This window comes from Brassica oleracea, chromosome C2 (genome assembly GCF_000695525.1).
Source record: "Brassica oleracea var. oleracea cultivar TO1000 chromosome C2, BOL, whole genome shotgun sequence".
In the NCBI taxonomy this organism is placed as follows: Eukaryota; Viridiplantae; Streptophyta; class Magnoliopsida; order Brassicales; family Brassicaceae; genus Brassica; species Brassica oleracea.
The window spans coordinates 25,420,188-25,432,021 of record NC_027749.1 but is presented as its reverse complement, the minus strand read 5'-3'; the positions used below and the strand labels follow the sequence as shown (position 1 = coordinate 25,432,021).

Below are 11,834 nucleotides of genomic sequence, written 5' to 3'. Positions count from 1 at the left end.
GCATGTAAGGTGGCGCAATGTCTTCTTGTACTTCTGGAATATTCTGGTGGTGATCTTCATAAGCATTCCAAGTAGGATTCTCCCACATTTCCTCTTCACCCGTCGAATGATTCGCCCCGGAACTCTCACCAGCATTGTAGAATTTCTCTCCATGACTCGTCCAAACATAATAATTTCCCTTAAAACCGTATAAGAATAGATGTCTTGCGACAACTCTTGCTTCTCGTTGCTTCACATTTTTGCATCGAGCACACAGACACAATAAAGTTTCTCTTTCTTTGTAATCAGCTTGATTACACGCAAATTGAATAAATGCGTCAATACCTCCGAGAAATGTTTCTGAAACGTGATTACTCCCATGATCAATTCTTTGATCCATCCATTCTCTAGACTGAAAAAAGAAAGACATTTTGTTTAGAAAATTTGAGTGAAGAACAAAAGTTCTAAATGTTACGGTTGTGTAGTGTATATATATTACAAAGTAGCCACTCTTTAGCCACGAAAAATCTGTGGCTAAAGTACATATAGCCACGACATAGCCATGAAAAAACCGTGGTTGTATCTCTTTTCGTCAAACAATTTGACGTAGCAATAACTTTTGATGTCGGCACGAAAAAACAAAAGTTGGCCACTCTTTTCTTAGTGGTAAATTCGTGGCTATATTTGTTCCCACGAATACTTCGTTGTTTTACGTGGCTACACTCCTTTTCGTGACTACACTGTGGCTTTATTTAGATTTACCGTGGCTTATTTCGCTTTGTGGCTAAAACGTGGTGGTAGCGTGGTTTTATTTTTTAGCCACGATTGTGTAGTGGCACTTCAGTGGCTATGCGGTAGATTTTTACTTGTGATTGTGTGAAAAAATTAAAATGTTTTTTTTTGTTAACAGAAAAAATTAAGATGTTATGAAATTATATAACGATTTGTGGTTCATCATATCATATGGATCATTTGTGTTTGTGTGTGCACGCGCAATTGCGGCTATGTTTCGATTACGTTAACATAGTTTAGAATTGACAAAAATGTGTTTTCTTGTTATTGGTCACTAGTTTAAATATCAGCATTCTAAGTTTCAATTTAATAAAGAAATAAGAAATTTCGATTTAATACGTATGTGAATAGGATAGTTTTTTTTTTTGTAACAGCAAACAAATTGATTGATAAACTATGCGTATCCCGATCATTTAAAACTATTGAATCCAGTATTAACATAACATATGATTGATAGTACATTGTATATTCTAATTCAAATTAAAAAATATAAATATACAAATATAAATCACCAATATAGTATTTTTACATATTAATTTTATAATGCTTTATTCTAATATTTTCTTATACCTACTTATTAATTTTTAACTTATTAATTCTAATCAATGGTCTATTCTGTATTTATTCTCATAAAGAGAAAATAAAGATCTACCAGAAATTGATATTTATGTACATTCATTACATGTACAGTAATAAGACCCACATAATCATTTTGTTTTAGCTATGGCTCGTGTTAGGAAAAATCTATAAGATGTATCTAATAGTGTGTTGCAATACTAGACTACCAGTTGATCCAGTTGTTTCAAATAATTAGTTATGTTTCGGAAACTTTGTAGATTGGCTTATTTTCCATGCAGCTTTTTGTTACGACAGAACAAATTACGCATAAACCTTTAGGCTGAGCAAAGTTGATGACTTTAACCAAGATTGAGTCTTGAATATGTGTCATTACATCGAAATATCGAATGTTAAAAATATAATAATAATAATAATAATAATAATAATAACAATAACGGGTTCATATATCATTACAATTATAACGTAATAGCTGAAAATTCAAAAATTGACTAAAATAATATTATGACCCGTCCCTTTTTATGGTTTCCCCGTTCGTGTATTTGCATGTTTGGCCGTTGGTGATCCCATGCGCCACTTAGCCTCCAAAGTCTTCTCTATAATCTCCTTTCTAAAACATAATCTCTGTTTAGTTTATACTTAATTGCGCATTATCTTCCTAGTAGTCATGTAATCCATAAAAAACTTTGAGATTTTTACTTTCTAGATTTAATTAATATATTTTCTTCTCTAATATACAAGTCAACAATATGCTCATAGATATATGTTTATAGCTACCCACCGGATTCTCATTCTCCATTTTCTTATATAATTTACACGGACGTTTTGACGTTGATTTAAGAAAATTGAAGTCAAGATTAGTACCCCTTTATGTAATATATAGCCACCCATGATGCAATTTAATCTTTCATTCATCAACGCACAAGATCTTGACCCAAGATATTAGCGAGTTTACGTGGTGTTTTTTTGTCATTTATTGTAATCGCATCATATAAATTAGTATGAACGAGAAGTTCTTCGTCGTCATATACTAACATATGGAATATAACTAGCTACCTATTGTTATTTCTATATACAACTTGTGCATATTGAAAATAAACTGTGGTACACGTGGATAAAAAAAGAACATTGTAGTAGTTCGATTGTTAATTCAAATGTCTCCAAATGTTGATTTTTGTTGTATCCACGAACCACGATTGACGTTTTGTACAAAAACATTATTCAGTATGTATATTAAATTCCAGATAAATAGAAGTAAGTTTCTTGTTTCAACCAAAAAAAAAAACAAATAAAGAAAGTTTCTTATATGATTTTTCATTTTTCTTATTATCTATACATATACAGAGATATGAATATGTTCTTGGTTATCGTATAAAATAATAATATGTTATTGGTTAAATAGCTCATAGTTAGATAGAATACTGTCTTGCAAGAAAGTAGTGACTGAGGAAGCAAAATATAGATATAGCTTAGCATTGTAATACAATGAGACCACTTTTGTAGCTTCAAGGGAAGGTTTATCTCAGTTCAGAAAAGGGGAGGGGTTTATCTTGCCAGTAAGTATCGACTATTGTTTGTATTCTATTTTTGAATGTTGAAATAATTTATATAAATGTATATATATTCTTTATGGGTGCAATATTTTTGTTATCACATGAACTACTTCTCGGAAGTTTCATATTTAAATATGAGTTTTTAGTAATTAAAACTCTCAACTAAAAACGAATCATAAAAAAAAACAACTAAAAATCATGTGAAATAGCCTTCAACTTTAATTTCGTTAACATATGTTATCATCCGTCTAAAAAACCATGACGGATGATGACATACGTTAACGGTTTATAAGTTGAAAGTTTATAATGTTGAAAACTTAGTTGAGGGTTTTTTTTACGATTCAAAAATAGTTGAGGTATTTTTTCACTAAAAGTCACTAAATGTTATTAAAATATTTATTATCATTTGTACACAGTTTTAGATTGATTTATAAGCCTTTAAAACTAATTTATAAATTTTAATATATTAATTTATTATAAAATTAATTTATATATCCTAAATTAATAATTTTCAATACTACTTACAACTTATTATAACTTCAATATATTAAATTATTTGATATTTGGCAATAGTGATATAAAAAAAATTATGTGTTTATATCGTCATTGTCAAATATTAAATAATTAAAAGTTTCAAAGTTATATTAGTCTTAAGCAGTGTCGAGGATAATTCATCCATGTAATCAATCTTTCTATTTAGAGTATGACACATTTTTTCCTATTTTCATGATTTTCGTCCTCCGCTCGTACTTTCCACCTATCCCCCAAAAATAATGCATGATTATTTTTTATTCTCATTGATTTCTAAACAAATACGTTATATTTTTGTTTTCTTTATCAATAAAATATTTGATATATTATTTTTGATTTATTGTATTACTTTATGTTTTAATAGTATCACGAATAATGTTAGATTATTTTATCCTAACGAATAGCAGAAATTGTACAAACATATAAAATCATTGTGAAACCGTATTAACCATACGTAAAAGTATTAAAATATTTATGAATCTTTATAAATTGATATACATTTAGTTATGGTAAAATATTTATGAATCTTTATAAATTGATATACATTTAGTTATGGCTGAACATGGTTCTGTACATCCTGTGTAATTAGTTGCAATTAAATGACATTCATGGGTTCATGTATACTGACATCAAAATTCAATATTGCCACAAACAATTCCGACACCATGAATCTTAGTTCATATTGATAGCTGATTAATACAATTTGGACTTAACGATTTTTAGCTATTTAGATTTAATATTTTTTCTTTTGTCTTTTAGTTTAGGTAAAACGGTACAATAATATAATCATATCTTTGTAACTTAAAATAATATAATCATCATCATAACTTTTTTATTCTGTCATTTACAGCTCTTTTTCGGCAAACACAATCCTCTGAAAACAGCGATTAGTTTTGTTAATTGTTACAATGGATTATAATACATCTAGCTAACTTAATTATAATAAAATACCAGTAAACATTTCGACACTTCTCGTTGATAAACGAAATGGCTATTCAGAGTGTATTCTACTCCCTCTGTTTCTGGAAGAAAAAAATTTATTTCAAATTACAGTCGTTTTCACTTTTTAATGTAAAAGTTATTAATTTTTATGTAATAGTTTAATTTTTTATATTCTAAAAATTATTTTTTTTATTAGTTAAAATGTAGTTAATTAGATAATTAATAATATTTTATTTAAGAAATGTATAAAATTAAATATTTTATTAAACTATGTGTTCAACTCACGTCATATAAAAATGGAGGGAGTATTAACAACAAATTGTGAAGACTTTAAAATTAATAAGGACGTAAAAGTTTGACTAATTAAATGTTGATTTTAAAGATTGTAAATAGCCGAAAGTCTTTGACAGGCTGATAGCCTCGTCCCCTATTCGGGTCTAATACCTAAATAGCATTACGGGCATCGTTAACTCCGGTCTCTTAGCCGGGGATTCTTAACTCATGATTTGACATTTTTTTTTTACATTTTTCGGCTAAGAGACGACTCTTATATCTTTTATTTAAGAGACAGTTCTTAGCTTTTCTTAGTTAAAATCTAAGAAAAGCTAAGAACCGTCTCTTAACCGAAGCTAAGAACTTCAATTAAGAGACTGGGGTTAATCATGGTCATCATTAACCCTACAACCCCATTAGAGTCTCTTAATGATTTTTTTAATAATAAATGTTACTTAAAAATTTAGTTAAGAGATATCAACATTTATATGCCCATTGCTAATCTCTTAATTAAGGGTTCTTAAAAAAATATATTTGGTTTATATAGAGAATGATTATAGAGAAGAAGAGAAGAAAATATGACTTTATATAGAGAACAAGAGAACAAGAAAATTTGCGATCAAATTGTTTGGTTTTACCAAAACTTAATATAGAGAAGATTACAAGACTACAAGCTCCCGTGACACATGAATACACAAGACTACAAGCTTCACTACGATGTTCACAAACCACATTTAACACTAACACTAACCATATATCTAACACCAACCAGCATCAAGACATGTTCATTTAAGAGTGAGCTGTAAGGGAGGGAACGAGCCTGGTGACATGGTGATCAACTTTTTAGTCGGAGGGATTACAGAATCATCATTGTCTCTCTTCTCTGCAGAAGAAACATGCGGCTTGCTCCTTGAGAACTTCCTCTTATTACCTTCATCGATAACCCCTAAAGCATGCTCTCTAACCTGAGGCATGAACCGCTATATTGAACCTTGATCTATCATCGTGACCCTAAGTTGAAACCCATCAAACAAACAAAAAACAGAGAGATTATCTATAAAGCATACACCTAGTTTCTAATCTCATATAGGAGCATCAAGTGTCAGCTATACCTTTCAGGAGTCGATCTTGAACTCTTTCTCTGTCCTGAAACAACCAGAAAAACCTCAAAATCACATAAACTTAAAACACTAACAGAGAACAATGGACTTTCACTTAATCGAGTACCTCTGCGCCATCTTGCTTCTCGATTCATGTCTGTGAATTACAGACAGTGACACTCATGACATCCTGGCCTCTGTCTCCATTGCAGAGCTCTATCACCGACGCAATCCATCTCTGAGATGAGGCCTCTAGATGCTTCTGGTACCATAGTATAACGACATGAATAGCTGAAATCCAGATAACATTACAAAATTTAAAAAACAGATGCATACCAGGAGATGAAAACTGAAAGCTGCAGGAAGGGTACAAAACACACATATAATAGAAGCCACAATCATAGGCATAACCTTCACTCGAAGTCAACGAAGGGTCAGAGAATAAGAATCAAACACGTTTCAGAAACCAAATCAAAGCATAAAAACAATGACTTTGAAGTTTATATTTCTTCTTCTTCTTCTGATCTACTGGAGACAATGAAATAGAGGTGACCAGTGGTGGTTATGACGAGCGTGGCGGTGGTGGTGGCGACTCCGGTGAAGACGGATCTAAGAAGCGATGGTGGCGGTGACTGAGGGTTTGAGATTCGGAGGGCTTTAGTAGAGGAGGAGATGAGAAGGTATCTGAGAGGTTGGCGATGTCTTTGCTTTTTTCAGATAAATAATCAATTGGGAGAGACACAGAGAGGAAGAGATAGAAACAAGGAGAGGAAGAGAAGAGGAGACGGTTCTTCCACCTCCTAATTAGGAGACGTTTCTAGGGTTAATTGCAAATTTTTTTTTTTAATTATAATTATGTTAAGAAACACATCTAAGAACCTTGGATATTGGATAATGATGCTCTGAGAAGCTAAGAACATGATTAATGAGGTTCTTAGGATATAGTTTTTAAGGGAATCCTTAGAGGGAATCCTTAGAGGGTGTGGAACCCACTTTCTTAGAGTTTGTGCAAAAAAAAATCCTTAAAATCCTTTGATAAGGATTGATCCTTACACTGTTCACGGGTCCCATTGACTACGTGGCGGCCCGTGAATGGTCATTTTTTTTTTTTTTTTTTAAATCCAAAATATCCAAGATTAATCTGAAATGCCTTTGTGCTAAGGACTCCAATGAGTCTCACCATTGCGGATGGTCTTATCGGAATATAAGAACTTCACCCTAAGAACCCCATTAATTATGCTCTAAGAAGCAAAAACCTTTTTACCAAAAAAAAGTAAGAACTAATTAATTGTTTTTTTTTAACATCAAACTAATTAATTGTTTTGATTGTTGATAAAAAAAATACTCAAAGCATAGGATCTAGGAAGGTGGGTCCCTCTAACTCCCACAAACACACTCACATTTGTCAATTCTCATCACTCATATTTTTCATTATTTTATTTTATTCATCTCTTTAACGGCCTATAAATTCAGCCCTAACGCCATATAATAAATAAACAAAAATAAGTAAAAGAAAACAAATCTCAAAGAAAAAAATACAAATCATTCTTCTCGACGATTAAATAGCTTCTCCATGGCCACTTCCGTCGACAACCGCCATTATCCCAGCCTCACCTCCGCCATGAACGCCGGTGTCGTTCGCTCCTTCAAACCTCCTCCCGTTCCTTCTCGCTCATTCGACAGCCACCGTCACCAAAACGTTCAAACCGTCGTCAGAGAAAACGAGAACACCGACGGTTACGACTCAAGCGACGACGAGGACGAGAGCCACAACCGTAACGTCTCATACTACATGACAATGGTTCACAAATCCAACAGCGATTTAGAACCGTCGATTCTAGACTCCCGAGACGAATCCACGGCTGATAACTGGATCCACCGTAACTCCTCTATGGTGCGTCTCACCGGAAAACACCCCTTTAACGCTGAAGCTCCTCTCCCTCGCCTTATGCACCACGGCTTCATCACTCCCGTTCCTCTCCACTACGTCCGTAACCACGGACCTGTTCCAAAAGCCGACTGGTCCGAATGGACCATCGAAGTCACCGGACTTGTCAAACGTCCGGTGATACTCACCATGGAACAGCTAATCTCTGAGTTTCCTAGCCGTGAATTCCCGGTCACTCTAGTCTGCGCCGGAAACCGCCGCAAAGAACAGGTCCTAAAATTTTAGGAGCCCTATTATTTAATATTCAAAATAAAATATTTTCTAAAATTTTCAAATGAATTTTTTATTTAAAAATATTAATTTATTAATATAGAATTTATCTATATATAAACCATAACAATATATAAAATTCATCTAATATGTTTATTATTTTCATACACAGAATTTGTTTATTTTATTTTACATTAATTAATATTTGTAGACCACTCTACAAAAAGTGTATATATAAAGTTCATAGTTTTAAAATGGGCCCCTAACATTGAAATGTTTCAACAGAACATGGTGAAGCAGACGATAGGATTCAACTGGGGCTCCGCCGGAGTCTCCACCTCTCTCTGGAAAGGTGTTCCTCTCAGCGAGATCCTCCGCCGCTGCGGTGTCTACAGCAGGAGAGGCGGAGCTCTCAACGTCTGCTTCGAAGGAGCAGAGGATCTTCCAGGAGGCGGCGGGTCTAAATACGGTACAAGCATCAAGAAAGAGATGGCCATGGATCCTGCGAGAGACATCATATTAGCGTACATGCAGAACGGTGAGCTTCTCACACCGGATCACGGGTTCCCGGTTCGGATCATAGTACCCGGTTTCATCGGCGGGCGGATGGTGAAGTGGTTGAAACGTATCATCGTCACGCCTCAGGAATCCGACAGTTATTATCATTACAAAGACAACAGAGTTCTACCTTCTCTTGTTGATGCTGAGCTGGCAAATGCAGAAGGTAAATTAATGTTTTACCTTTTTCTCACTTTTTACCGGGGTAATAATTTCTGATTACCTTCTTGTGTTGCAGCTTGGTGGTATAAGCCTGAATATATAATCAACGAGCTTAATATAAACTCGGTGATAACTACACCTGGTCACGAAGAGATATTACCTATTAATGCATTTACCACTCAGAAGCCGTACACGTTGAGAGGCTATGCTTACTCTGGTAATTAACTTTTTTACCATGGTAATTAAACTAAGAACTAAAGTAATCGATTAATTAATATTCTTGGTGATGGTTAAATAGGAGGCGGGAAGAAGGTAACGAGAGTGGAGGTGACTCTAGACGGAGGAGAGACGTGGAGTGTGTGTGAGCTTGACCACCAAGAGAAACCAAACAAGTATGGCAAGTTCTGGTGCTGGTGTTTCTGGTCACTTGACGTTGAGGTTCTTGATTTGCTTAGCGCTAAAGATGTAGCGGTTCGAGCCTGGGACGAGTCTTTCAACACCCAGCCTGATAAACTCATCTGGAACCTCATGGTAATCTCTCTCTTAATTTGTTTTATTATACTATTATAGAAAAAGAATAAAATAGTTTATTCTTTGTATATGAGTTAAATAACTAGAATATTTAGTTTATTCCCGTTTTTAGTATAAACTATTCGATTTTTTTTTGTTGTATTTGTCTTCGTCCTACAAAGTTGGAACAACTGTCTATTGTTGATGATTTTTTAACGTGTTACCTACCATCTTGATACAACTCTAATCAACATGGAGCCAAGAAAAGTTCTTTAATTATCACTAGTGTACAATTCATTTTAGTGGTTAAGAATTATCATTTCCCTTCATGCTGGAAATGATAATTATTAAGAGTACAATATTGAATAATATATTAAACTTTGAGAAGTCTTAAGGCTACGGTATCCAGCTAGTTTATCACACACAAGACAATGTTATAAGCTGTTTCACTAAAGCATTACTGATGTTGACTTGTGTTTCAACAGGGAATGATGAACAACTGCTGGTTTAGGATCAGAACCAACGTGTGCAAGCCTCACAGAGGAGAGATAGGGATTGTTTTCGAACACCCGACCCGACCCGGAAATCAATCGGGTGGGTGGATGGCAAAGGAACGTCAACTTGAGATATCATCAGAGTCAAACCCTACTCTGAAAAAATCAGTTTCATCTCCTTTCATGAACACTTCCTCAAAGATGTATTCAATCTCCGACGTTAGAAAACATAACTCAGTCGAATCTGCATGGATCATTGTTCACGGCCACGTCTACGACTGTACACGTTTCTTGAAAGATCATCCAGGAGGCACTGATTCGATCCTCATCAACGCAGGCACTGATTGCACCGAAGAGTTTGAAGCTATTCATTCAGACAAAGCCAAGAAGATTCTTGAAGATTACCGTATCGGTGAACTCATCACCACAGGCTACGACTCTTCCCCTAATGTCTCCGTCCACGGTGGCTCCAACGTAGCTCCTCTGTTAGCTCCCATCAAAGAGCTTGCTCCTCCAAAGAACATTGCATTGGTCAACCCACGTGAAAAAGTCCCAGTTAAACTCATTGAGAAGACATCTATCTCTCACGATGTTCGTAGGTTTCGATTCGCATTACCATCTGAAGATCAGCAGCTTGGTCTACCCGTTGGGAGACACATCTTCCTTTGCGCCAACATTAACGATAAGCTTTGTCTTAGAGCCTATACTCCGACCAGCACGGTCAACGCCGTTGGACATATCGACTTAGTCGTCAAAGTTTACTTCAAAGACGTTCATCCAAGATTTCCCAACGGAGGACTCATGTCACAACACTTAGACTCGTTATCAATCGGCGCGGTTTTAGACATCAAAGGTCCATTAGGGCACATCGAGTACAAAGGCAAAGGCAACTTCATGGTCAACGGTAAACCCAAGTTTGCCAAGAAACTAGCCATGCTAGCCGGAGGAACAGGCATTACTCCGATCTACCAGGTCATTCAATCTATACTAAGTGATCCGGAGGATGAAACCGAGATGTATGTGGTTTATGCAAACCGAACCGAGGATGACATACTTGTTAGAGAAGAGCTAGAAGGATGGGCTAATAAGCATAAGGAGAGGCTAAAGGTTTGGTACGTTGTTGAAATCGCAAAAGAAGGTTGGAACTATAGCACTGGGTTTATAACCGAAGATGTGCTTAGAGAACATGTCCCGGAAGGTTTAGAAGGCGAATCGCTTGCGCTGGCGTGTGGACCAACTCCCATGATTCAGTTTGCGTTACAGCCTAATCTTGAGAAGATGGGTTACAACGTGAAGGAAGATCTCCTGATCTTCTAAGAATGGTTCAAACTCTATATATAAGCAATAACAGTTATCGCTTTTGTAAATACTTTGTTATTTGGGTGCTTTTGTTAGAGTTTGTATTCCAAAATGTATAATGTATTGTATTTATCGTTTATGTTGTTGTTGATGATTATGGTATTTATAATGATAAATGATGAAAGCATCACGTAACTCAAAATTTTTCGTGTCTTGTCTTTAAATGGAGTTACTATGCTATACTGGTCGTCTAATAAGTGGTTATAGCTCAGACATCATATCATGTGTTTTTATTCAATCACGCCTGATAAACGTTTTGTCCTCTAATGCTGGGTTCCAAATTAGTTACCACTTGTGATTGATTGTGTTGCTTTCAATTGTCAGTGACGAAAAAGATAGAAAAAACATACAAAACACGTTTCATGCAACTATAACACATATGTTAACCAGATTGTGGAAGGCTCATGACCAAGAGATTATACCATCAGCGGCCCAAAAAAAAGAGAGTCGGCCAGCTTTTCATTTTCCTTATGTCTTTATGTTTTCCTTTTTCCTAGTTGGATTATGATTTGTACTTTTTCCATTTATCTATGACGGTGTAATCTTCTATATAAGGAACCTCTATGTTATGAATAAAGATAGACTTTTCCATTACTTTCACAACACGTTATCAGCACGATTGATCTCTAAAAACCTAAGCTAAAATATCGACCATAAACCCTAAATCTCTCTCCATTGCTAAAACCCTAATCTCTATCGATCACCTCTCTTTGATCATGACCCTGATCTGTATTCGACCACTGATCTCAACAAGATCGATCTGTGGACTGATCTCTGCAAGTTTCAGTACGCCTCAACTATTCCAGATTGTACGATCAGCCTGTTCCAGTCCGTGATCAAACTGTTC

At 35.0% G+C, this 11,834-nt stretch overlaps 1 protein-coding gene and 1 long non-coding RNA gene across 5 annotated transcripts; one reads left to right on the top strand and one right to left on the bottom strand.

Moving 5' to 3' along the window:
* The first annotated feature begins 3,859 nt into the window (after nt 1-3,859).
* LOC106327343 (nitrate reductase [NADH], clone PBNBR1412-like) lies at nt 3,860-11,129 on the top strand. Of its 2 annotated transcripts, XM_013765471.1 has the most exons (6): nt 3,860-3,864; nt 7,313-7,904; nt 8,190-8,628; nt 8,701-8,841; nt 8,923-9,155; nt 9,620-11,129. In XM_013765471.1, the coding sequence occupies exons 2-6, from the start codon at nt 7,320-7,322 to the stop codon at nt 10,943-10,945; spliced, it is 2,724 nt and encodes a 907-aa protein (XP_013620925.1). In that variant the 5' UTR covers nt 3,860-3,864; nt 7,313-7,319; the 3' UTR covers nt 10,946-11,129. The 2 variants fall into 2 exon arrangements, with proteins under 2 accessions (XP_013620925.1, XP_013620924.1); XM_013765470.1 differs by lacking the exon at nt 3,860-3,864 and having other exon boundaries at nt 7,238-7,904.
* LOC106327346 lies at nt 5,248-6,553 on the bottom strand. Of its 3 annotated transcripts, none has more exons than XR_001267428.1 (4): nt 6,127-6,553; nt 5,874-6,037; nt 5,759-5,792; nt 5,248-5,657 (listed from the first exon to the last, which is right to left on the bottom strand). It is a non-coding gene; the product is annotated as an uncharacterized LOC106327346 (long non-coding RNA). The 3 variants fall into 3 exon arrangements; XR_001267426.1 differs by having other exon boundaries at nt 5,874-6,008; nt 6,083-6,552; XR_001267427.1 differs by having other exon boundaries at nt 6,158-6,551.
* Nucleotides 11,130-11,834: the final 705 nt, after the last annotated feature.

Excerpts from the sequence above, each read along its gene's own strand:
- LOC106327343 (XM_013765471.1), top strand. The coding sequence starts at position 7,320 with ATGGCCACTTCCGTCGACAACCGCCATTATCCCAGCCTCACCTCCGCC. Across the intron at positions 7,905-8,189 it reads GAAACCGCCGCAAAGAACAG|AACATGGTGAAGCAGACGAT; the intron begins GTCCTAAAATTT and ends ATGTTTCAACAG. Across the intron at positions 9,156-9,619 it reads AACTCATCTGGAACCTCATG|GGAATGATGAACAACTGCTG; the intron begins GTAATCTCTCTC and ends GTGTTTCAACAG.